At 37.8% G+C, this 26,001-nt stretch overlaps 1 protein-coding gene across 2 annotated transcripts in view; it reads left to right on the top strand.

Moving 5' to 3' along the window:
• Positions 1–26,001, top strand: part of PPP2R2A (protein phosphatase 2 regulatory subunit Balpha) — an 87,699-nt gene that overhangs the window by 7,689 nt on the left and 54,009 nt on the right. Inside the window, exon 2 of one of the 2 annotated variants that reach the window (XM_049866365.1) lies at positions 24,262–24,400. The exons of the other annotated variant lie outside the window; for it this stretch is intronic. Coding sequence (XP_049722322.1) covers positions 24,385–24,400 — 16 coding nt within the window. The 5' untranslated portion in view covers positions 24,262–24,384. The remainder of the gene's footprint in view (positions 1–24,261; positions 24,401–26,001) is intronic. 2 annotated transcript variants of the gene reach the window in all.

The following is a 26,001-nucleotide window of genomic DNA, read 5'->3' as shown; positions in this document are numbered from 1 at the left end:
ACATAAACTCACTGCCCCCTAAGTTTCCTACCTAAATCTTTCAAGATGCCGTTATCAGTTTGATCCCCTGTATTAAGGCAGACAATCTTGCCTAGTGAAGCTAGTAGGACTTCAGGGGATAGTGTGGGTTTAAGGTTTACAGATTACCTAAAGGCAATAGTTTTGGGGATCATCCAGCCTCTCTGGCTCCAGAAAGTCTGGGTTCTGTGAGAATTTGAAATTCTGTTCCACGTTTTCCCTTTCTTCCCCCACCACTGCCTTTAATCAGGATTCTTCGACAGAATCTTTGATCAAAACGTTCAGTAATGGTAGCCATGTACCATCCAGTTCTTTTCGTCTCATTAATTTGCCTAGTTCTATTTGCATTTTTTAAACTTTTCGTTATGGAGATTTCGAACATTACAGAAGGTGGATGGAATAGTATAATGATCTCCCTCATCACTGAACATCGTCATTAGCCCGTGGCCGATGCTGTCCCATTTATACTTCCATCACTTCACTCCTTTATTATTTGGTAATAGAAATAATATTGATTTTGCTGTTAAAATCTGAACTGAACATAATAGAAAATCAGTGTTAGTATTTTAAAGGAATTTTACTAATGATTTTATGCTATAATGATAATGATCTGTTTAAATTTTACTTGTGTAAATTATTAGAAATTCAAATACATGTGGATAATCTGCAGTGTGTAATTTCTGGTCTACAATATGGAACTATTAACCATTCACGATGGTTTTTTATTTTAATGTAAATAGGATTTGCCCATTTTTATATTTGATAATTAAACTTTTTTCCATAGGAAATTATTTGAGGATATGATTTTACTACAAGAAGCCTGATTTTATCAAACTTATATATTTTTTTATATCTAAACTTATATCCATCTTTTCAACGCTTTGCTTTCTGTTTTTGGTAGGATTTAGAGGTGTAGACTGGTTGTTGGAAAAAATTTGTAAACTAATTTAAATACTCCTCAAATAGGACATAAGTAAACCTTTGAGAACAAATAATCCTTGGCATCACATAAAATTTAATGACTTTTAATCCATTCCATATGCTTGATGCTGCAGTATAAATGGAATTAAAGATAATTTGTGTTCTGTGTTTCTTAGAGAAGTATGCATGTTAGATTTAGGTGCTAGGGTAAGTAACCCACTAAAAAAAAAACAGTGGGTTACTTACCTGTAATTTTGCAGATTTCAAAATACTGGCACATCAGCTATTTTCCAGTACTTAAAAGTCCTGAGGGTTTCTTTCCTCCAAAGATCATCAGATGAAAGAGCTTAAGGCAGATAAAATTTGGTATCTAGAGAACAGTTAGGGAGTAGGGTACCTTCAGTAAAGATCGTATTTAACATTCTTAGCTTGTATGAAAATGTGACAGCCCTCCTTTCTTTGAACACTAGCATTATTTCTCACTATGAAGTCCAGCAAATCTCATGCAGTACAGTCACTTAAAATAGTATAAATGTACCCGTTAAATAACATGAGTGATAGTAGTTACCTAGTATTAGACAGTAAGTATATCCTTGTTTTCATTTAAGATAAATATAAATTTTTTCTTTTTCCTGTATTAATGAAAAATTATGAGAGATAATGGCCATTGAAAGTGCATTAGCTGAGGTTACTAGCACTTACTCAGGTTACTAAAATGAACCAAAAATTAAACATAAGTATTTTTTACTACCTTCTATGTAGTGGAGCCTTGATGGTGCAGTGGTTAAGAGCTTGGCTGCAAACCAAAAGCTTGGCAGTTAGAATCGACCAGCCATTCCTCGGAAATCCTATGGGGCAGTTCTGCTCTGTCTTATAGGATGAGTCAGAATCAGCTCAACAGCAATGGTTTTAATTTTTTTGTTTGTTTGTTTGGAATACTGAACAAATTTTATTAAAATCAGTCAGATCTTTAGGGAATAAACAGAATGATGAGAGATGGCAGCAAAGAATTTTTTTTTTAATTAGATCAGTGAAGGGAATCACATGTATTAATTGCTATGTTTTGTGTATATACATTTGCCTTGTTTATCTTAAAATTGAGTTGCATGAAAGAAAGCAAATAACATTTTAAGTTTCTTACGCTGTTAAAGCAGAAAATTGAAGGATTGGATGCCAATGCTTTTACTCATATATCTCAACTTCTTACCAGACTTTTGACTAGACTTTGAATGTGCAAAATTGATTGAGTCACATTTAATCGCTTTTCCATTCTCTTAGATAAGGATGGAAATCCTAAAGAGTAATCAGGGGTCCAAAAGTTGCTTCCTTTGTAGAAGGAAAGAGAAATAAAGGCCTGGATAACTTACTAATTAGATTTTCCATAAACAATTGCGTTTGATTAGTACAGCTGTATAGTCAATCAGTATAAGAAAGAGAGGGCATGGCGGATTTAAGTAATAACAACAGCTGGCATTTATTAAGTGTTTAACTAAGTGCTGGGCACTGTTTAAAACCAAAACCAAACGCATTGCTGGCAAGTTGACTCCAACTTATAGTGACCCTATAGGGCAGAGTAGAACTGCCCCACAGAGTTTCCAAGGAACATCTGGTGAATTTGAACTGCTGACCTGTTGGTTAGCAGCCATAGCTCTTAACCACTACACCAACAGGGTTTCTGTCACTGTTTTAGGTACTTTATATATTAATTCATTAATTCTCACTAATCTCTGAAATAATTGGCCACCGTTGTTATTCCCTTATTATAGATGTGGAAACTAGGCTAGGAAGGTTAAGTAATTTATCATCCTTGTAATCTTGGTCAAGCAGTGGAACTGGAATTCCTGCCTCAAACCTTTTTTTTAAAAATTAAAAAAAAAAAAAAATTTTTTTTTTGTACTTTAGACAAAGGTTTACAGAGTGAGCTAGCTTCTCATTAAACACTGATAATACATATTGTTTTGTGACATGGGTTGCCAACCCCGCGAGATGTCAGCACTCTCCCCTTCTTGACCTTAGGTTCCGTGTCATTACCTCAAACCTTTTAATAAAAATTTCTGCTACCTAATGTAGTTTTCTTTCAAAACTTCACCACCTTCCTTACATTCAGGTGGAGGCATTTGAGAATTCGGGGATATGACAGGGTTTATTTGTAATGCCTAGTAGATTATTGTTGTTTTGAAGTAGTTCAGTTTGGAAATTTGTTGGATTTCTGGCTAATGGAATTCTGGAGCTGGGACATGTTGTCGATGTCCTTCTGAAAATGTATGTAAAATTGTATGTGCTTGTGCATGTGTACATTTTTCTGGTCAGAGAGTGTTGTAGTGGACCTGTGACCGGTAACTGCTGAAGTCTTTCTAAATTTGAAGTCAGAACAGTTTTCATAATAATGCTAAGATAATATTTTCTCTTTTCACTATGTTGACATTTGCACGAGTGGTGTGAAAGCACTGTGGGTAAATCTGATGGTGCTTAGCATGAATGAAGTCAGTGCCACCAGATGGCACCAGTAGTCATAGTAATTAATATTCATTCCCCACAAACTGGCAGTTTTTAAAAAAATGTCAGTTTTACTTAATGTCCTTAATGAAGCAGCAAAAATTATTTAATCTCAACTTTTGTGTATGTCTGTTAAACATTTGGCATAACAAAATGGAAAGTACTCCTGAAGCTCTTCTCCTATAGACCAAAGTACATTGATGGTCTGGAGGAAAAGAATTTGTGCAGTTATTTTAGTTTTGAGCAGAACTAACTGCTTTTTTCATGGAACATTATTTTTACTTGAAAACTGATGAACTGTGGTTATTCAGACTTGAATATTTGGATGATGTTTTCTCAAATGAACAGTGACTGTCACCTTAAGAAAAACAACTGTTTTGTTGCCTGTGATAGAATTTGACTTTCTATGCAATAAATCAGAATTTTGGAAAACTTGTATCTGCCGTTGTGAGCGTGACAGCTCCCAATACTTAAAGATTCTTCTGATGAGATTAGTAGCGATATTAGCGAATGTGATTTTTGGATACTGTGTAATGAAATGTGTCAGCATTTTGAAGATCTGCAAACCGAGTGGATCAGTATTTTCCAAAATCATGCATAAGTAGCAGTGCAAGATAGAGCACTGAATTGTAATCTGCTATGGTTTCAGATTTCACAAGCCTTTAAGAAACTACCACTTACCGAGCTTTGATATAGGATCGAAGAATAATATCCATATCTACCTGAAAAAGCTACTAAAATACTCCTCCCTTTTCCAGCTACATATCTGGGTGAGGCTGGATTGTCTTCATATGTTTAACCAACAAAATATATTGCCACATATTGAATGCAGAAGCAATTCGAGAATCCACGCATCTTCTTTTAAACCAGACATTAAAGAGATTTGTAGCAATGTAAATCAATGCCATTCTTCTCACTAAATTTTTTTGGGGGGGGGCGGTGGATATAGTTACTTTTAATATACTTTTTGTCTAATGTGTAAGACTTACTACTATTTTTAAATGAATAAATACTTTAAAGTTTAAGAGATGTTTGGGGTCCTCAGTTCTTAAGAGCGTGAAAGGACCTTAACATCCAAAAACGTTGAGATGTTGAGTCTGTGAATGTTTCATTGTGCTGATATGCTTTAAAAGAGTCTTAGGAATCTCAGGGTAAGTGATTAGAATAGTGTACTGCTTTCTTACTTGAATGCCTATAAAGCTGCCTTATAAAAGTTGTTACTGTGACTTGAGATTGTATTACGCTACCCCCCCCCCCAGTCTTTTTTTAGATACCAAATTAGATCTGTGTTAAACTTTCATCTGATCATCTTTGGGATGGAAGGAAACCTTTGAAACTTTTAAATACCTATTTTTAAACCTACCTCTCCCTTAAAAAGTGTTAAACTTTCACCTGATCATCTTTGGGATGGAAGGAAACCTTTGAAACTTTTAAATACCTATTTTTAAACCTACCTCTCCCTTACCAGAGATTAAATACTAGTAACTTATTTGCCAAAATACTTAACTTTAGCACTAAAAGTTAGGTCAGCAGGGCTTTTCCTGTCCTCAGATCCGACATCAGTAACACTTAATGTAGGATTACTGAGCTCCTCAGACCCTCTTCTTTCGTATAGAGTCGCTATGAGTTGGAATCGACTCGACGGCACTGGGTTTGTCAGATCCTCTTCTAGTGCCATTTGTGGACTGGTTACCTGGTAATTAGCAGTGAGTTGGTGACCTTGACATTGTGTTTTATTTTAAGCCCAACATGTAGCATTTTGCTGAATTGTTTTTTCTTCGAAGAAAGGCATAAAACTGGCATGGAAACATCCTTTTTCTCAACTCTTAACTATTGAAAGTAGGGGAATGGAGAAGGAACAGTATTTCCTATAAATTCTACCTTAAAACTACAGCATAATTCTATTTTAAAATAGTTGCTGAATTTCCTATTCTAAGAATGTAATATCAAGTATCTTTCACTCAGAATTTTTGGTATTTTTGTGTGTTTTTTAAATCCCCCTCCCCTTTTTTAAAAGTAATATTGTGTTTTCAGTGAACGTTTACACAGCACATTATGTTCCCATCCAACAATTTCTACTCAGATCGTTCAGTGACATTGGTTACATTCTTCACAGTGCTTGAACATTCTCATTATTTCCGTTCTGGTTGTTCTATTTCCAGTAATCTAGTTTCCCTACCCCTTTACCTTCTCATCTTTGTTTTTAAAGGAATTGTTGACCTGTGGTCTCATATAGATGACTTTTTAAAGAAGCACAGTACTAACGGGTAATATTCCTTATTTTGTGAGCCAATCTCTTATTTAGCTAAAGGGTGACCTCTGGAGATAGTTTCAGTTCAAGGTTTAAAGAGTATCTCAGTATCACAGTAGTCTTGGGGAGTCCTCCAGCATCAGCCGGTCCAGTAATTCTGGATATTTTTTTTTAAAGAATTTGATGTTCTGACCCACATTTTCCTCCCATTCTATCAGGATCCATTTATTGTGGCCGTGATCAGAACAGTAGGTAGTGGTAGCTGGGCACCATTTAGGTCTTCTGTTCTCAGGGTAGGTGATTAGGCAGATGATACAGACTTTTAGTCTTATAGACTTATTTCTTTGAATCCTCAGTTTCTTCCTTTTTCCTTTGCTCCAGACAAGTAGAGACCAATAGTTGTATCTTAGCTCCTCCACCTCCCCTTTTTTTTTAACTTGTCGAACTATGTAGGACATTTTAAACAAGCTGTACCAGTTTGCCAGGAAACCCTGGTGGCGTAGTGGCTAAGGGCTACGGCTGCAAACCAAAGGGTCGGCAGTTTGAATCTGCCAGGTGCTCCTTGGAAGCTCTGTGGGGCAGTTCTACTCTGTCCTGTAGGGTCGCTACGAGTCGGAATTGACTCAGCGGCACTGGGTTTGTTTTTTTTTTATTTATTTTTTATTTTTTTGTACCAGTTTGCCATCCAGGATTAAACAGTGGGTTTATTAAAAAGCTCAACTAATTTTTTTTTATTAATAGGCATTTTTTAGTTATCATTAACAACAGTTAATTAAAATTTCGTCTAGATCTTTGCCCTTGACATATGCGGATTTCTTAGCAAATTATCATTGAATGCCTACATATGCCACTAAACCAAGGACTATACTTTTGTGATTTTAGTTTTTATTGGCTCAGTTGCTCTCTGAATATTTAAATACTGTTAGCTGGGATTTTTTCTTTTGAGATCTTTGAATGATCTCTTATCCAATTCAGGGTGGTTCGTGAACCAAGGACCCTGTTTAAGAACCTCTACTTTAACCTAAAGTTTTGCCTACTGCACTTCTATTTGACTCTAAATTTGGAAGAATCAAAGATATTTTCTGTGGTAGTGCTGGATTTTAGGCTATTAAGAGGGTATTCTTTCTTAGGAATCCTCTTTTATTGTCTTGATATGGTATTAGTGGGATGAATCTTCTCTAAGATAATGAACTTGACAGATTTATGTTCCCTGCATGTAATAAGCATTCAGAAAACTTAGCTGATTCTGTTATTTAATGTTTGATTAATTAGATTAACAATTAAGAATAAAAGCCTATTGCAGTTCACAAATGAAAAGCAACTAGTTGTTTTTGAGGTTTTTGGCACATCATACGCACTTAAACATGTGCAGTTACGAATACCACTTTAGCTTGGTTGGGTTGGGAGTTTGGAAAAGCTAGGAAGAGAAGTAGGAAGTTGGTTTCATAAGAATTGGGGTTAGATTGGGGACTGGCACTTTTGACTGTTCTCTAAAAATTTAAATTAATATGTGGCAATGAAAGTTCTTAGTTGTTCCTTTTTCTGCCTCATTTTCCCTTTTTTCTCAAGTTTCTCCAGTGTTTCGTTTGGTTCCACATTGTATTCTACGTTTTCTTTCGAGAGTACTATAATTAGGAGTGGGAGATTTCAGCATGCACTAGGGCCCAAAGCATCCATTAGTTTTAGTTCCTCACAGCAGATAGGTGTGGAGTTTGTGGGAGCATATTGAGCCCTTAACTGCTGAGGTGCCAAAAAAATCCTGTTCTTCCTTCTTACCTAAGGCGCCGTGGGAAATGGGATATTCTTTTATTACAATATAATATAAACATTTTCTCTGCTACACTCTTCACTCATCAGCTGTTTGTATGATATGACTCCTTTACCAGGACCTTGAATAAGAACTGTATTTAGAATCCTTTAAAAAATCTGCAGGAGTTTGAAGAGAATAGAAAGCAAATTTTATTATACCAAAGGACACCCTGTTTCTTTCCTTGATTTCGTATTTAACCCATATACCATAACCTGTTGCCATCAAGTCGATTCTGACTCATAGTGACCCTGTAGGACAGAGTAGAACCACCCCATAGGGTTTCCAAGGAGTGCCTGGTGGATTTGCACTGCCGACCTTTTGGTTAGCAGCTGGTAGCACTTAACCACTACGCCACTGGGGTTTCCGGATGATTTCCTATTTAGACGTGTGTTGTGTTTTGTTTTGGCAAGAGAATTTTAGTAGCCTTACAGCAGTACTTCTCAAATGTTATATGTCGATGACTCTCCTGGGAATCTTGATCAAATGCAGATTGTGATTCTGCATTTAAGGTCTAGGGTAGGGCCCATGATTTTGCATTTCTGACAAGCTCCTGGTAACGGCAGCGCTGCTGCTGGTGGTGGTCCATAGACTACACTTTGAGTGACAAGGTGGCTTGTAGCTTTTTTGGAGGAGGAAGGGGAACAGGTAGGTGGTATCTTAATTCTTTTACTCAGCATTCTTGACAAATTGATTAGATTCATTGTGCTGTTTTCACATCAGTTAACATTTGCTCAGTAAATGAATAAAACATCTCCTTGGGAGATTTGTACTAGCTGTTAAAAGAGCAACTTGCATCATAATACTTACACATTAAACCAGAAAACCAAACCTATTGCTGTTAGGTTGATTCCGACTCATAGTGACACTATAGGACAGAGCAGAACTGTCCCATTGGGTTTCCAAAGCTATATAATTTTCATGGGAGCAGACTACCACATCTTTCTCCCATGGAGCAGCTGGTGGGTTTGAATCACTGACCTTTCGGTTAGCCAGTGAGCACTTTAACCACTGCACCACCAGGGCCCCTTAGTACTACACATTAAAAAAAAAACCCAGAACCAAACCCCTTGCCGTCAAGTTGATTCTGACTCATAGTGACCCTATGGGACAGAGTAGAACTACCCCACAGGGTTTCCAAGGAGCACCTGATGAATTTGAACTGCCAGCCTTTTGGTTCGCAGCTGAACTCTTAGCCATTATGCCTCCAGGGTTTCCAGTACTACATATTAGCTATGTCTGATTGTTAGATTAAATTTGTGTTTGTCTTTTAAGTTCAACTTTGGTCAAGTAACAGTTTGCTTTTGCCAGTAATTTGTCTTTTTTAAGTAAATTGTACTTCAGTGTTATAAAAAGGATTAATTTAAGAAATGGAATCTTAACTCCTTGGTTGGGTTGTTGCATAAGCCTCTAGCACAGATTTTTTATTAAGTATAAATAGGAGTGACCTTTTAATTTTTATCTGTGTGATTTTCTGTTTCGTTCAGGTGGCTATGAGTTACTTTTTCAAATTGATTTTGTTATATTTCTCTTCACAGCCATCTATTCTTAGTTTTGTTTTAGGTTAATTTTATTTTATCCATGTAGATCATGCACATAGTTTAAAAAGTCAACTATGAAAAATACTAATGAGGAAAAGTGGCATTATTCAGCCCTTCTCTCTCTCCTCACCTTGAGTCCCCCTTCCCAAACTCTTTTAGCTGTTTCTTCTGTATTTCTGTATTTCTAAGAAAAAATGTTCATACATCTGCTTATTAATTTTAGACATCCACAGGTATAAGTGGTATATAAGAATGGAGCTCTCTTCTGCCCTCCTTACTGCCCCTTCCTCTGATTTCTCAGTATTGTTATTCCGTTATTATTCATTAAATCAGTGTTCAGAGTAGGACTTCAAACTGGTTCTTCTGGTTCAGTCATGGCCAGACTGGAACAGACCCAAATTTTTAAAATTTGGGTGAACCAGAACCATAACTGGAACGAGAAAAATAACAGGTAAAAGCCCTGCTAGAAACTTAATCTCCCTCTTAGAAAACAAGGGCAGCGTATGTGTTTCATAGCAACCAAATCTCTTGCCCAGAGTCAGAGAGAGCTCTGCCCTGCTCAAAGATTGGTGCTGACTGTGCTGTTTTGAATGTGTGTTGCTCTCCTCAATTCCGGCAATAATCCAGTCATGCGTCAGGCTCCTGAGAGGACTCACTACGCCTCTTCCAAGTCTCCCGTTCCAGGGCTTTGACATGTAATTTTTCTCATTCCAGTTAGGGTTCCGGATCACTCAAATTTAAAAAATTCTGACCTGTTCCAGTTTTGTTTCGTTGGCCATGACTGAACTGGTTCAGAGTTGTGGTAGGCTAAGTAATGGCCTTCCAAAAGATATCCATGTTCTAATCTCTGAAACCTGTGAATGTTACCTTGTATAGCAAAAGAACTTGTAGGTGTGATTGAGGCTCTTGAAATGGGGAGATTATTCTGTATAATCCAGGTAGGCCCTAAATGTAATCACAAGGGGCTTTAGAAGAGGGAGGCAAGGAATATAGGCAACTCCAGAAGCCAGAAAAGGCAAGGAAACTTATTTTCTCCTGGAGCTTCCACAAAGAGCCAGCCCTGCAAACACATTGACTTTATTTCAGTGAAACCAGTTTAAGACTTCTGATCTCCAGAACTATAAGAGAGTAGGTTTGTGTTGTCTTAAGCCAACAAGTTTGTGGTAATTTGTTATAGCAGCAATAGGTAACTAATACAAGAGTGGACATGGTAATGTTTATATAAATGCTATTCACAACCCTTGAGACTATAGCCCCTGGACGTCCCACCAACTCAAAACTGAAGCCACCCTTGAAGTCCACCTTCCAGCCAAAGATTAGACAGGCCTATAATACAATAACACATGTGAGGAACGTGCTTCTTAGATCAATTAAGTATGTGAGACCGAATGGGCAACACCTACCCAAAAGGAAAGACGAGAAGGCAGGAAAGAGACAGAAAAACTGGACAAATACACACAGAGAACCCGGGGTGGAAAGGGGAAGGGGAGAGTGCTGACACATTGCGGGGATTGCAGCCAATGTCACAAAATAATTTCTGTGTAAATTTTTGAAGGAGAAACTAATTTGTGTTGTAAACTGTTACCTAACACACAAAAAAATTAAACAAAATACTATTCACTACCGCCATATAATGCATCATTGTTTCCTTTCTACTATGAACATTGTTTTGTCTAGAGTTAATAATTACCTTGTTTTTTCATTTGTTTGATTTTGTAACTACCATCACTGTTTTCTTTTTGTACCTTCCAATAGCCTGTCAATGCAGTTTTCTGTATGGTCAAAAAAATCAGATCGTTTGTCAGGCCAGCTGGCTGGCCAGGCTTCCTTTTCTTTTTTTCCATTTTTATTAAAATAGGAGCCCCCTACCTGGGGTTCTCCAACATCTTGTTTCAGTCTGGACTGGTTTGTTTTTTTGCTCTCTAAATCTACAGGGAATCATCCCCCAATTCCTCTGGCAGGAGACTGACTAAATTTCTTCTTAATATATTTATGCACATCAGGTGTTCTACTGGTTTCACTTTTGCCTTGAACTACCCCTCCAGTACTCCTGCTTCAGTCTGGCCTGGAAGTTTTCTAAGCGTCTTACATATCTGCTGTCTTCAGATTTTCCTTCATTATCATCATAATCATCACCATCATGGGAGTTCCTTTTGCCTCTCCTGTGTTGGGTCTCCATATTCTTGAACCCCGTGTCTTTTTCTTGGTTTCCTCCCTCATTTTGGTGGTCTACATCATCCAGCATTTCATAAGAAGTAAAATTTTTGAGATCTTGCCTGTCTGGAAAAGATGTCTTTATTCTACTTTCTCACTTCCAAGTTTGTTTTGGTATTGGGAACTATTTTTCCTCGGAATTTGGAAGGTATTTCTTTAATCTGCTGGCTTTCAGTGTTGCATTTGAGAAGGCCTTTGGTATGAGCCATTAATAGGGCTAGTACTTACTGGGCCCTTTCAGTTTGTAGATTGATTTCCTTGAGTTTTTTCCTTCTGTCTTTGGTTTGTTCTTTCTGAACTCCTATTATATGGATCTTGTCCTCATGCCCCCCCCCCCCCCCCCCGCTCCCGTTTTCCATTCCCTTTTCTTTTTGTTCTACTTTCTGGTAGCCTTGGCATTCTGTTTCCTTAGAGTTTTGTTTTTGTTTTTCTTATTCGTGTTTTTTTTTTTTTTTTTTTTCCATGTTCTAGACTTCAGTATCTAGTAATCCTTGATTGTTTATTAGTATTTAATAGTATGGTGCTAAAAAGTAGATTGGAAGTCCTGTGTTCACTGGCAGGGTTAGTCAGCCTGTGGGGCTTCACTTTAGGGTGATGAGCCAGGGACTGCAATGTCAGTATCTGTGTAAGAAGGAACTTTTAGTGTCCTCTCTTGAAGAGGAGTGGGGCTTGGGTCGTGCTCAAGCCTGACTGTTGACATTCTGGGAGCAAGAAAACTGCCGAGCATCTCATCGTTCAGTATGCAGTCTTTCACTTAATCTTGATTCTAGGTTGGCATCTCACCACCAACCTCAGCTCTAACTTATTGATGTCTTCTCTGGTTGATTTTCTCCAGAAAGTAAACTTGTTTGGTGCTTTAGGATGAGATTACTACCTAGGTCTCTTCTATTTTTTTTTTTTTTTATTGTGGTGAAAATATACACAAGAAAACATACACCAATTCAGTAATTCCTACGTGTATAATTCAGTGACATTAATTACATTCTTCAAGTTGTGCGACCATTCCCACTCCTGGTAACCACTCATAATCTTTGGTTTCTGTATATTTGCTTATTTCATGTAAGTGGGATCATATAGTATTTGCCTTTTTGTGACTGACATTATAACGTTTATCCATTTATCTCTTGATGGATATTTAGGTTGTTTCCCCTTTTTGGTTATTTTGAATAGTGCTGCAATGTGCTTTGGTGTGCAGATTTCTGCTTGCATTCCTGCTTTCATTTCTAGGTATATGCCTAGGATTGGAATTGCTGGATCATATGATAGTTCTATGTTCAACTTTATGAGGAACTGCCAAACTATTGTGGCTGTACCATTTTACCTTCCCACCAGCAGTGGTTGAGGGTTTCATTTTCTCCACAACCTTGCCAACACCTATTGTTTTCAGTTTTTTTGATCATTGCCATTCTAATAGGAGTGTGGTGGTATCTGACTGTAGTTTTGATTTGCATCTCCTTAATGGTTAATGGGAGCCCTGGTGGCACAGTGGTTAAGAGTTTTGTTCAGTGGGCAGTTCGAATTCACCAGCTGCTCCTTGAAAACTCCATGGGGCAGTTTGGGTCACTATGAGTCAGAATCGACTTGACAGCAACTAGTTTGGTTTGATCGCTATGGCATTGAGTATCTTTTCATGTGCTTTGTGGCCATTTGAATATCCTCTTTGGTAAAATGTCTAAGTTCTTTGTCCAGTTTTTGATTGAGTTGTCTTTTTGTTGTTTAGTTGTAGAAATTCTTTTATGTGTTTTGAGTATTCAACCCTTATCAGGTATATGGTTCCCCAAAATTTTCTCCCAATCTGTAGGTCATCTTTTCAACTTTTTGATAAAGTCCTTTGATGAATAAAAGTGTTTAGTTTTTATGAAGGCCCATTTATCTATTTTGTCTTTTGCTGCTGGTGCTTTTTTTGGGCATATCTGATAATCCATTGTTAAAGCTTAGGCCGTGAACCACACCCCTGTATTTTCTTGTAAGAATTTAATGGTTTAAACATGTTTACATTTAGGTCCTTGATTCATTTTGAATTGGTTTGTGTGTGTGGTGTGAGGCATGGATCCTGATGCATTCTTCTGCATGTGGCAACTTTGCCAGCACCATTTATTGAAGAGGCTCTTCTTTCCATCATTGAATGGACTTAGTACCCTTGTCCACTTAATTTTCTTATCTGTGTTTTATGGAGATTTTCAACCAGTAGCCCTATTTTGAGTTCAATACCTCACTGTCAGCCATCTAAGGTACGTGGTGCTTTCATTTCCTAACCTTTTGGAGAGTCTGAAGGGTAAATGGGCTTGCCTCTCCTTGACGTTCCCTTCTGCTTATCCATAAGTTTCAGTTTAAGTTAACTTTCCATTTTCCCGAACTTTGGTCATCATCTTACATTTTCTGTTTCCTTTTGTCTATTCTGTTGTCTTAAACTGTTTTTATTCCTTTACTCGCATTCAGCAGGATTTAGAGGAGGAAGATAAATGCATGTGTTTCAGATCTCCATGTTTAACCACAAGTTTGTCAATCAAATGTTTATAGTTCCTTTTCCTTCATGTCCAGGAACACTTAAGTAATCTCTTTCTCTGCCATAGAAAAGAGGAATTCACAGAATGTACATTTCTTATTTTTATATAAAAGTAGATTTATTTTAACTGTTTCCTTAGCTCTGAATTCCAAAGTTGTGCACCATTGTTTTTAATATACTAAGCCTTGGAAAGTTGTGAAATTCTTTTCCTCGATCATAGAAGAAAATGAGAGAAATTAAGACTCTATAAAGTGTATTTTCAACCCTAAATGTTAAGCATTAAGGAGTTGGCCAAAAGCAGTGAAGTTTAAAAAAAAATCCATTACTACCATTTTTAAACTTTGAAATGTATTCTGATATATTAAACCAAAGGGCTGGGTCTTTGTTAATCTTTACCTGCAACAGTGTGTGCCATACATAAGTATCGGCAGAATGCATATGTGAAATTTGCTCAGATATTTAAAATACCAGAGATAGCATTAGCTTTATTAGGTATGAATGAGTTTAAGTTTTTTTTTTTAAAACCTCAGAAATACTTTTTAATCAATTAAAATGTTTCAGAGTAAATACATTTATAAAGTAGAATGTAAGATTGTAGTTAGTTACTGACATCAAGGCCTCTAAGGTTCTAATTTTCTGTTAGGAATATCTCTTGTTCCTGAAACTCAGAATTAAGGGGAAATAGCTTTTCTTTGTTTTTCATCAGAAACACTCATTTCCTGATAGAAATAATATACCATTTGCATGCTTAAAACCAGGCTGCCTCTACCTACCTTTCAGATATTTTCTGTCATTTTCGCCCTTGCTCACTAGTAGCTCTAGCCACAGGGGCTCTCTTGGTGTTCCATGAACATACATCATTTTTGTTTGTGCCTTTCACGTTGAACTTGCTCTTTTTTACCTGGAATATACTTTACCCAGATTCTTCCATGGCCTTGACGACTCTGTGTAAATTAGTTAATTCTTATCCCAGCCTTAAAAGATGCACAGTTACTGTTAATCTGCTTTTTTCACTTTTTACAGTGTCTTTATTACTATTTGAAATCGTATTTATTGTTTGCTTGTTTATTGTATGTTTTCTCCTCTAATGGGTAAGTTTCATACACTAGGGACTGAATCCTATTTGTTTTTTTTCTATCACTTAATTTCAGGTATTGTAACAGTATCTGGCACTTAGTGGGAATTTTGTAATTATTTGTTGAATAGATAAATTGTACAAGTTGCTTCACGTATCTCATTTTAAAATAAATGAAACTTCCATTTTTTTGTCTCACTAAATGTACACACTCATTTTAATAGGAAATATAGTGAGTTAAAGAAGAATTTAATGCCACTCATACCTTTCTTCCTAGTTTTGTGAACCAGCAAAATGAGGCCCAAGAAGCATCCAGGGTCACACAGATAGTATATTTAATAGGGTATGGGCCGAGGTGCTGTAAAAGACCCAAATACACAGTGGTTCAAAAAATTACAAGCTTTTTTTGTCTGTCACGTAACCCACTAGGGATAGAGAGCGTTTTGAAGTGGATAAGCTGTTGCTTGAGATCGTCCAGGATCCGAGTTTTTTCTGTTTTGGTGTTCATCCTTCCATAATGTATTGCCCTTGTTTGCATGGTCAGATCTGGTTCACATCTGTGTTCCAGCTCACAGTGGGGGCGACCAAGAGCAGGGCAAGTAGCTTCTTTTTAAGGATGTGGCTTGGAAACTTTACACTCATATCTCATTGTTCAGAATTCGGTCATACGGCCTCAAAAGAGGCCAGGAAATGTAGTCTCTAATTTCCTGTTAAAACTCTTTAAGTATGTGGTGTTGCTTGGGAGGGTGGAGTGGGTGCCAGGTAAAAGGGAAAATGGCCATTGCAGGGACAGTCTTCCTGTCCTACAGCTAGTAATTCTTAGAACTTTGACTTGAGTATGTTGATTTCTAAATTCAGTGTTCTCTCCTTCCTACCCCAACTGCCCCTAACATTAGATACTTTCTTCAGGAAATTAAAAAGTGCAAATGTCACTGTAACTTCCATTGTCAGATAAAATGTGGGTTAATGCAGACTGGGATAAATCTGGAGTAGTAACATAGAACAGTAACAATTAAAATCTTCAACCTTGGTTTGTATGGATCATGTTTGATAGCGAAAAGAATAAGCATGAGGAGATTTCAGCTCCCCTCCTCCCAAATTGTGAATGCCTTATCCTAACCTGGCTAGAAAGGGGAGATTATCCTGCTCAGTGATGGTTTGGAGGAACATGTCAGCGTCTGTTTTGGTTTTCATTCTGGCTAGGTTTAGCCAGTCTGGCATTTTTTCATTATAGGTGGATGTGTGATTTTTAGGACTAGGCTAAATACAAAACAAGATCAGACAGATTAATATTAAATCTATACAATGAAATATGAGGAGCTCTCTGCTGGGGGTAGGAGTCAGGGGTAATTCTGTGAAGGCTTCTCAGAATTTTTAAGAGAGACCCCGGAAAGGAGGTCCCCCCACCACTCTTTTTTGCTATAGTATCTGAGGATATGTCTGGAGCTGTCCCCTCCCGTCATCATCCCTTCCTCTCAGCTTGTACCTCAACTATTTATTTTGGACAACTTTAATCCCATAGAGAAGATGAAAGAATAGTACTGTGAGTACAACTATTCCTTTTAATTAGATACACCAACTGGAAACATTTTGCCAAATTTGCATTCTCTCTCTCCTCTTATATACACACCTACACTTTTCCCCCTGGACCTTTTGAAAGTAACTTGGAACAGGAAGACATTCCACCCCTAAATAGCTCAACATGTACAAGAGTATTCTCTTATGTAACCACAATACCATTATTATACCCAAGAAATTTATCATTGACTCAGAAATGTTTTCTAGTAATTGACAGCTCATATTTTGGAAACTCTACGCGGCAGTTCTACCCTGTCCTATAGGGTTGCTATGAGTCGGAATTGACTCGATGGCAGTGGGTTGGGTATTTTAATTTGCCCATTGGTTCAAAAAGAGTCCTTAATTTTTTTTTTTTTAACCCCAGAGTCCAGTCAAAGGATTCTGTTGTCATGTTGCTTTGGCTTTCTTTTATTTAGAACAAGCCTGCCTCTCCCCACCCCCTTTTTTCCCTCTACTGTACAGATATTTTTGAAGAGTCCGAACTTCTCACTTTTTGGATTTGACTGATTGTTTCCTCTTGATTAAATCCAAGTTCAACATTTTTTGGCAAGACCTCATTACGCAAGTAATGTGTATTTATAATACACCAGATAAAAATTTTGTTAAATTCCATAATAGAAAATGTCTTGGGAATTGATGATGTAGATTTAAAATCTTTGTTTTATCCAACAGACTTTGTCACGTTATTGCTGAGTCTAAGTTTGATCACTTGACCGTGCAGTGTCTTCCAGCTCACTCTAAAAGAACCTTTTTCTTCCCCCCTTTGTAATTAGTGTTACTGATGGCCTGTGTCAGCTATTACATTGGTGGATGCAGAATGGTGATTTTCTACTCTCCCAGCCCTCCCCTTCCTTTTTGGTGTCACTTTGGACTCATAGATTCTTTTTTTATTCAATCTATATGTGGCACCATTCTTTTTGATGCTCAGTTCGTCTTAAATTTGGTCAGCGAGGGACTCTTTAAGCCCACTCCTGTGTCCTCCATATATATCCCAGTCCTAACACAAGGTGTTCCACGTTGGACCTTCATCTGCCTCACACCTGGAATCAATCATTTGTCTAAGGAGCCTTGAGTTCTTTTAAGGGAATGGTATTTAGAAACGATTTTGTGACAGGATGGCTGCTTATATAGGTTAGTTACTGTGTAACCGTATATGGTGGTCTTGTGTATATGTTTAATGTCATTTATATGAAGTCTCTTAATTCTGTTTCCCTCATATTCATCAACAGAGGACAAAGAACCTAAATTTCAATATAGACTGTACCGGGGTATCAGGTCGGAAAGTTTGTGGAGGCCTGGTCCAGTTTTTGTTGACCCTTCACCTTTCAGGAAGTAAATTATTTCCAGGGAGATAAAGGTGGGGATAGAGGAGTAATACAGTGTGGGGGAGAAAATCTTTTTGTTGTAAAACAAAAATGGATATTTTGGTTTGTGAGTTAGAATACTATTGGTATTTTCCTTCAAGACTTGCCCTTGATTAAATGTTATGAACAAATCCCCAGTGCTAGGTGTTCATTACTGGGCACGCAGTTGTAGGCACTTCCTTACGATGGTACGTGATTACTTCACTCTGCTTGAACTTTCTGCCCCCAGTACTGAGCAGCCATGTCTCAGGCTCCTTTTTAAGGTATACTAATATTTAGGTATATTTTTAAAGTGTTGCCATGTTTACTAAGGAGTCCTTGGGTGGCACAGATGGTTAAGCACTTGACTGCTAGCCGAAAAGTTGGCATTTTAAACCAGGTCAGAGGAGGACAGGCCTGGCAGTCTGCTTATGGAAGGTCACAGCTTTGCGAACTCTGTGGAGCAATTCTACCCTGCACACATGGGGTCACCATGCATTGAAATCGACTTGATGGTAAATAACAGCAACAGCATGCTTACTAAGTTGTGTAGTCAGTCGCATTTTAAACTGAACTGATCCTGGTGACATTGCATTCTTTAGAAATCAAAGCAAAATGTAGTTACTTAAATTACCATAATAGAAAATATCCTGGAAATTGATGATGTAGATTAAAAATCTTTGTTTTATCAAACAATAGAGTTGAATTATATTGCTAGGAAAGCCAAAGCATTTCCTGTCATAGTTATCAAAACAGTCTTTTAAAGCATGTGTAAAGTGCCTTACTTAAACAAATAGCTATGTTGACATTCAGTGGAGGATGGGGATCTAAGCTTATGTGTTAAGACGAACAGACACACACACTGAAATGACCGACGTGCACAGTGGGGAGAGTTCAGCATCCTTGGAAACCATGGAAGGGTGCCATAACTAAACTAAAAAGAATTTTGGCAGGAAACAGTACAAATGAGAAACATAGTCTGAGAAAGAGTTACTAACTTTGGTGTTCATTTTTGTGGTGAGGAAGCCCTCCTGGGGAGTAAATAAACGCTTCTACTTGAAGCACTAAGAGCCATGGGTGGGCTGTGGGGCAGTTGGTTAGTGTGATATATTGTACTTTGAATCAGGGATTAAAAACTGAATGGTACTTTCAGAATGGTTCTTACCAAGGGGATATGACCATCAAGAGAGGGCTGGCTGCCCTTGATAGAAGGAGAGACACTAACCATGAAGTACAAAGGTGAAACCTCCTGCTCCAAAGCTGCCTTCTTCAGTCTACAGCCCTGCTAAACAGACAACCCAAAGCCATTGCAGTTGAGTTGACTCTGACTCATGCCATGTGTTACAGGATAGAACTGCCCCATAGGGTTTTCTTGGCTGAAATCTTTATGGAAGTAGATTGCCAGGCTTTTCTTCTGTGGTGCTACTGGGTGGGTTTGAACCACTAACCTTTAGATTAGGAATCTGCAGCTCTGACACCTGATTATATATTATTGAATCTATAAACTGACCAAGGATGTATGATAGGCAGCCTCTGAGATGAACCCCCAGTGAACCCTTCCTTCAGATAGTCATGTCCTTGCGTAATCCCATGAGTGTGTTTGGACCTGGTGACTTGCCTCTACAAGTGTGGCAGAAGTAATGGGATGCCACTTCCGAGATCAGGTTTGGCCTGCTCCCTCTCACTTGCTCTGAAGGAAGCCAGGCTGTCATTTTGTGAACTCCCCCATGGAGCTCATGTGGCAAGGAACTGGTGTCTCTAGCCACTAGCCGGAGAATCTTTTCCCAGTTTAGCTTTGAGATGACTGCAGCCCTTGGCTGACACATTTTCTGCAACCTTGTGAAAGCTGAGCCAGAGGCCCCCAGCTAGACTACACCCAGATTCCTGACCCACAAAAACTGAGATAATAAATGTGTGTTGTCTTAAGCTGCAGAGTTTTGGAGTAATTTGTTAGATAGCCATAGAGAGCTAATATCGGAAATAACAATGTGAACAATTTTGTTCTTGGGTCTGAAGGATTTTAACTTGAATCTGTTTTATGGTTGAACCCAACACAGTCCTCAATATGACATAAATACAGGCCTTTCTCTTTAAAGTTGTGTAAACAAGAAGACACACAGGCTTAGTACTCTAAAGAATGTGACCAGTGTGAGCAAATGATTTTCTACGAAACAAACTAACTGCAGTAAACAAGAGAAAATGTTGAAATTTAAAGAACAACTAATGAATATTCTCAAGGAGACTCATGAATATTTGAAGAAAAGAACCCGAAGGAGTTCGTAAGAGAAAATTTTGATTCCTAACAATTGACTTTTTGGAAGCAGATAGTAGCAGGGCTTTAGAAATACTCCTACAATTCAGAGGAAAAATAAGATAAAAATTATGACAAAAGTATAGAAAACATGGAGAATAGCTCCAGTGTATAATAAAATTCAGAGAGAGAGAGGTCAGAGCAAACAGATCAAAGAAATAATAAAATTTTCCTGACCTAGAAAGGGCAGATCAAGGCAAGCAATATATGGCTAATGTTTATTGAGCAGTTATTATGTGCCAGGTATTTGATGTGTTTAAACGCACTTAATATTCTCTACAACCCCCATGCGGTATAAGCCCTAGTAATACTGTTCTCTTACAGTTACCTAAAGTGAATAAAACCGAAAAACCAAACCCGTTGCCATCAAGTCAATTCTGACTCGTAGCGGCCCTAAAGTGAATACCAGACAAAATAAATGAGCTTTGTCCCTAGGAGTAGGAATTGCCATTGAGTTGACTCTGACTCATAGCAACCCTGTAGGACAGAGTGGAACTGCCCCATATATTTCCAAGGCTGTTAATCTTTATGGAAGCAGACTGCCACATCATTGTCCCGTGGAACAGCTGGTTGGTTCGAGCTGCTGACCTTTTGGTTAGCAGCCGAGCTCTTAACTGCTGTGCCACCAAGGCTCCTCTACCTAGGAATGACTTAGTGGGATTTTTTAATTTTAGAACGGAGAAATCAGTAGTCCAAGTATCCAGACAAGAAGCAGATCGTCAACAGAGGAAGGAGTATCAAGTCAGCATTGCTTTTGTGTTCTGCAGTTAAATGCTAAAACTGCGCTGTCCATTGTGGTAGCCATGTGGCTAGAAAGGTAATTAAAAGCAAGTAAATTTAATTCCTCAATTGCACTAGCTACATTTCAAGTACTCAGTAGATAAATGTGGCTAGCGGCTAATGTATCGGACAGTGCAGAATAGAACGTTTCCATTGTCACAGAAAGTTCTGGAAACGCTGTGCTAGAAGATTGTGGAGAGGCATCTAGAGAACTCTGAGGAAAATAAAAAACTAAGAATCCTAAATCAGTGAACCTATCCTTCATATAAGGCAGGGCAACAAAATGGCATTTTTCAGGCTTGTAGTGACTCAGATTCTTGGAAAAATACTACACTCAATATACCCAGCTAACTGAGAAGTCAGCAGCTCAGAAGCACGACAAGTCAACTTCAGAGTCTTGTTTAACTCTCTTCTGTCCTGTTTCCCAAAATGACTCAAGAAATATAAACTAAGAGAGTGCCCTTTATAAGCCAGATTTCAAACTGTCAGAACAGTGATTTCAGCCTAGACAGTTTGATTCTAGAGCTCCCTGCTTCTTTCTGATAGCTATAAAATAAAGCCACAGGAGAAAACAACTTTTATTTTAGGAAGACTAAGCCACGGAAATCACTTTTGTCAAAATCATCCCCCAAATCTCTATGTTGCCAAATCCAAGCTTAATTCTCGGTCCTCAACTTACTGATCTCCGTGCATCTGTGACTTGCCCATCAAATGTATCTAGCTCCTGTATGATATTTCTACTTGGGTGTCTAGTTGAAATCTATACCGAGGATGTCAAGATGGAATTTTTGGTTCCCTGCTTATCCCATACTTGCTCACTCTCTGATGACACTGCCACTTTCCCTATTTGGCTTGGCTCTAAAACCTTGGAATTGTCTTTTGATGCCTTTGTCCACCGGCCCGCACTCTCTTCAGAATATATTCTGGGTCCATCCATTCCATTTCTCTGGGGGCTCCCATCATCATTGCCTCTTGCTTAGGCTAATGCAGTAACTTGAGAACCATTGTTCTTTCATCCAGTTTTATACTGTATTTATGTAACAGATAATTGATCACTTTAAAACATAAATTAGAAACTCCTTTAATACCTTCGTATCATGCTTACACCAAAGTCCACATGGCCCTCTACAGTCTTGCCTCAGCTAAATGTCTCCTCTACTGCCACTTCTTTTATTTATTCTGCTTTATTCTTACTGACTTTCTTGCTTGTTACCAAGTTTACTAATTTAGGCTTTCTGCTTGGAATACTTCCCTTAAAAAATTTCATGGCTTTTTCCTGGTTTAAATTTTGGTTTCTCCTTTAAGTCACTTTCTCAAAGTTTTTTCTACCACCTTACCGGAAATGGCATCTCTCCTTCCTTTTACTTTCTTATTGGACTTTATGTTTTTATAGCACTTAGCACTACTTGGTACATTTTATATTTAGTATTCATTTGTTTATAATGTCTTCATCACTAGAATATAAGATCCATGAATATAGATAGGGGTTTTTGGCTGTCTTATTTACTCTTGTATCCTTAGCACCTAGAAATAGTATCTGGCACGTAGTAGATGCTTAGTAAGATATTGGCTGGAGGGATGACTTTAGAATAAGCAAAACAACAAAAAGTCACAAGGTTTATAAAAAGACTGGTTTTAAGAATCAGTGGAATAAACTTAGTCCAAGTAAGTGGAAAAAGTCTTTAATGCTTAATTCTTTTTTTCTGTGAGATTGATGAAAGGAATTGCATCTTTTAAAATGGAGCAATGTGAAAATTACGAATGATATGAGAAACATTACGTGATTGTTTAATAAGTTTAGTGGAGACAATGAATTGCAGTTTAAATACAATTGAAAACAAGATCAGGAAGTTCTTTTTTTTTTTTTTAAGGAAATTATCATCTTGAGCTAACTAACCTACCAGAACTGAGAAGGAAAGGATTAAAAAAAAAAAAAAAAAGCAAGAAGAATTTTCTGTACTAACTTTTTTTGTAATAGTATATGATGCATTCCTTTTGGTTAAGAGTTTTGGCTCAGTCTTTTGGATGATTTATTTAGCCAGTTTATCTTAGCTTTTTTCTTTAACCTGAAGTTGTACCCATCATTTAGATGCTGTTAAATAATACTAATATAAGTGAAATATTTATTAATGATACTAAGTGCATTTAGTCAATGTGAGAACCGAGGCATTATTCTTGCTTTCATCTTTCTCCACACCCTATCAATTATCATGCCTTGTTTTTATGCTTCGTAAATATATTTTAAAATCTCTATTTACCCTCTTTTGGTTCTATGTTCTAGTTTCTTCATCTGTTAAATTACTGGGGCATTGTGAGAAATAAGGCGCTGAGTTGGAATCAACTCGACAGTAATCGGTTTTGGTTGTACAGTGGTTAGGCGTTTGGCTGCTAACCAAAAGGTCAGCAGTTCAGCCAGATCCACTAGCTGCTCCTCGGAAACCCTATGTGGGGCAGTTCTCTGTCCTATAGGGTTGCTATGAGTTGGAATCGACTTGATTGCAATGGTTTGGGTTTTGGTGAGAAATAAATCCTGATACATACTATGAGTGCATTTTAAATGTTGACTTTATAATAATATCGTACTATACTGGTTCAGGTCACTATCATTGCTTACCAGGATTTCTGGAGTAAACTCTAGATTGGTCTCCAGTTTTCCCTCTACCTACTCTCCTGCCAGTTCCCATTTCTCTTTACTACAGCTTGGATAACCTAAGGTGCACACCTGATTGGGTTTATTATTGTTGTTAGTTGCAGTCGCGTTTCCTCCTTCTCATGGTGACCTATGTATACCAGAATGAAATGTTGCCCAGTTACTCCTACTTAACACTCCACAGCGTCTCCCTATTGTCATTGGAATAAAGTATAACAATTTTTTAAAACTGCTTAAAAGATCTCTTTAATGTCTTTCTAAATATTCTAAATTTTGTACCCTTTAGAGATGAGCTGGAGGAATACTATCAGGAAACAAAAAATTGAGTTGAGTGTGACTCTACCAAGACGCATGGGCAATGAAGTGCTTTCTGGTTCTTACAGTGTGATAATAATAATCATAGTTAGAAATGGTTTTAGGCAGATACTAAATAGCCAGATACCCATTCTAGTTATAAAAATATCTTAATAAGGCAGGTATAGATGCAGTACCTTTGTGTAATACTGCTTGTGTTATCTCCCTGAGGAGCTATTTCTTTTTGATAAGGCAACTGAATGAGGTGAGTTGCTTTGTGGAATTACTAATTGTGAGCCAGCTAAAAGTTGGTGAGCATCTAAGAAATATGACAACTTTAGGATTAGAATAGTCAATTTAGCTCTTTTGTCTAACATTGTATATAGCGTTTTTACACCAGGACTTGTTGTCTGTTAAGATCACACGTGTAGACTAAACGTATTAGCAACTGTTTATCTTTCTGTTCTTTGTTGCAGGAGGGTATGGTTCCATTCCATTTTATCCAAACATGATATCAGATTATCCAGGAACAAGTTAAAAAGAAGGGAGACTGGTTCCAGAACACATCTCTGGAAATTATCCTATGGACCCTGACTCTCATGGCAACATTACAATGTAGGTTCTGTATGAGCATCAATAGCCAGTGGTCTTTGTTCAGCTTATCACGTGTATGTTCCTGTTCACTGAGTCAGAGGCTAAGTAAGGGTTATTTTAAAGGCCAATAGCACATATTTTATTCCTTGCAGATTTCTCCTTAAGCTGATTGTTGGAAATCATAGTGAGATCAAGATATTTTGGCCAGGAGACACATGAGTACAGAATCCTGTCTTGACCAGTCGTGCTTCCACCTGAGGCCTCTTGAGTGTATATGCAAAGAGGAAGCAAAGCAAGGTAGTTTGTTCCTAGCTTGAGTTTTAGCCTAGACTCCAGTAAACTATGATGGACCATTTGGAGAACTTATTTACCTAGGCTAGATTGACCTGAATAGCCTAGAAACAAATAAGGTTAAAAGTTTGTGCTGTTTGCAACAAAGCCCAAACCCCAGCAAAAATCTGCTGCTGTGTACCAGTGTGCTTACGATGTACCCATTACAAGGCTTATGTCTTTGCATTTGTTGCTCATGTAATGTAACAACCATATGAGGTAGGTATTTAAAGATGAAGAAATCTTAAGCTATTTTCTCAGGGTCTCAGACAGTGGTAAAGTGGGGATTTGACAACCTGAATTTAGGCACTTTACTACAGAAATTCTCTACATGAGACTGTGTTACAGGTGTGCTAAGATAATGATTCTTCAACCCTTGAGAGTGAGTGACTGAGCGGGCCCTTAGCTGACTAGAGTTACTGTTTAGACATGAGCAGCCTTATCATAACTTTACCAGTGTGCCATACAAATATTCTGTGTATTCAGTGGCATGAAAAAGGTAGAAAAACACTGGTCGGCTACACTAGAAGTTAACAGAAGTTAGCAAGAGGGAGCATTTGCCCCAGTGCCTACAGCTGTATCTTCCCATAGTTTCTCAGGCTAGAGAGAATATCTGAAGAGAAGTTCACAGAAGTCATATTTAATACTGGTAAGGAAAGAGAAAGAAATGGTAGGGACCTGCTTGCCAGGAGTAGGTAAGCAGAAGACCAAGCCTTAGTTCCTAGGAAGAAGAGATTCCTAAAGATACAGTACATACAACTTCAGAGTGCTGTAATAAGGTGTTCTTAAATCTTCAACATTACCACTTTCACGGGAGAACTGTCCTGATCTTTGGGAAAAATAACAAGAACCTTGAGCTCCCTCTAGAGGTCATCAGTGATAAAAGAGGATCATAGTGGTCTGTAGGGGAAAAACTGCACCTAAAGCTAGCCTGTCCCTTTAGCAAGAAACTAGCATTTTATAGGTGCCATATCCAGTAAAGTATTTTCTTAAATTGGAAAGTTATTAGTTAACTTTTGAGAAAAAAAATTGGGTTAATCATATTTTAATTGCTGTATGGGAACAGTCCTAAAGGTCAGTGTTTGTTTTGTAGGGCAAATAAAGATGAAAGGATCGTGAAAATGGATCATGTGTCCAAACAAAATAGCATGCTTCTTAATGGGAGCTGTAAGTGTTGAAACAAACTAGGTCAAAATGAGAACTGATCTGTCCCCTATTACGTGCTAGAGTATTTTAACAGCAGACCCCTGAATTTAACAGATACAGGTGATCAGTACACTTGCTGTGATCTC

The sequence above is a fragment of the Elephas maximus genome, chromosome 22 (assembly GCF_024166365.1).
Source record: "Elephas maximus indicus isolate mEleMax1 chromosome 22, mEleMax1 primary haplotype, whole genome shotgun sequence".
Classification (NCBI taxonomy): domain Eukaryota; kingdom Metazoa; phylum Chordata; class Mammalia; order Proboscidea; family Elephantidae; genus Elephas; species Elephas maximus.
This window is presented reverse-complemented; position numbering and strand designations above follow the sequence as displayed.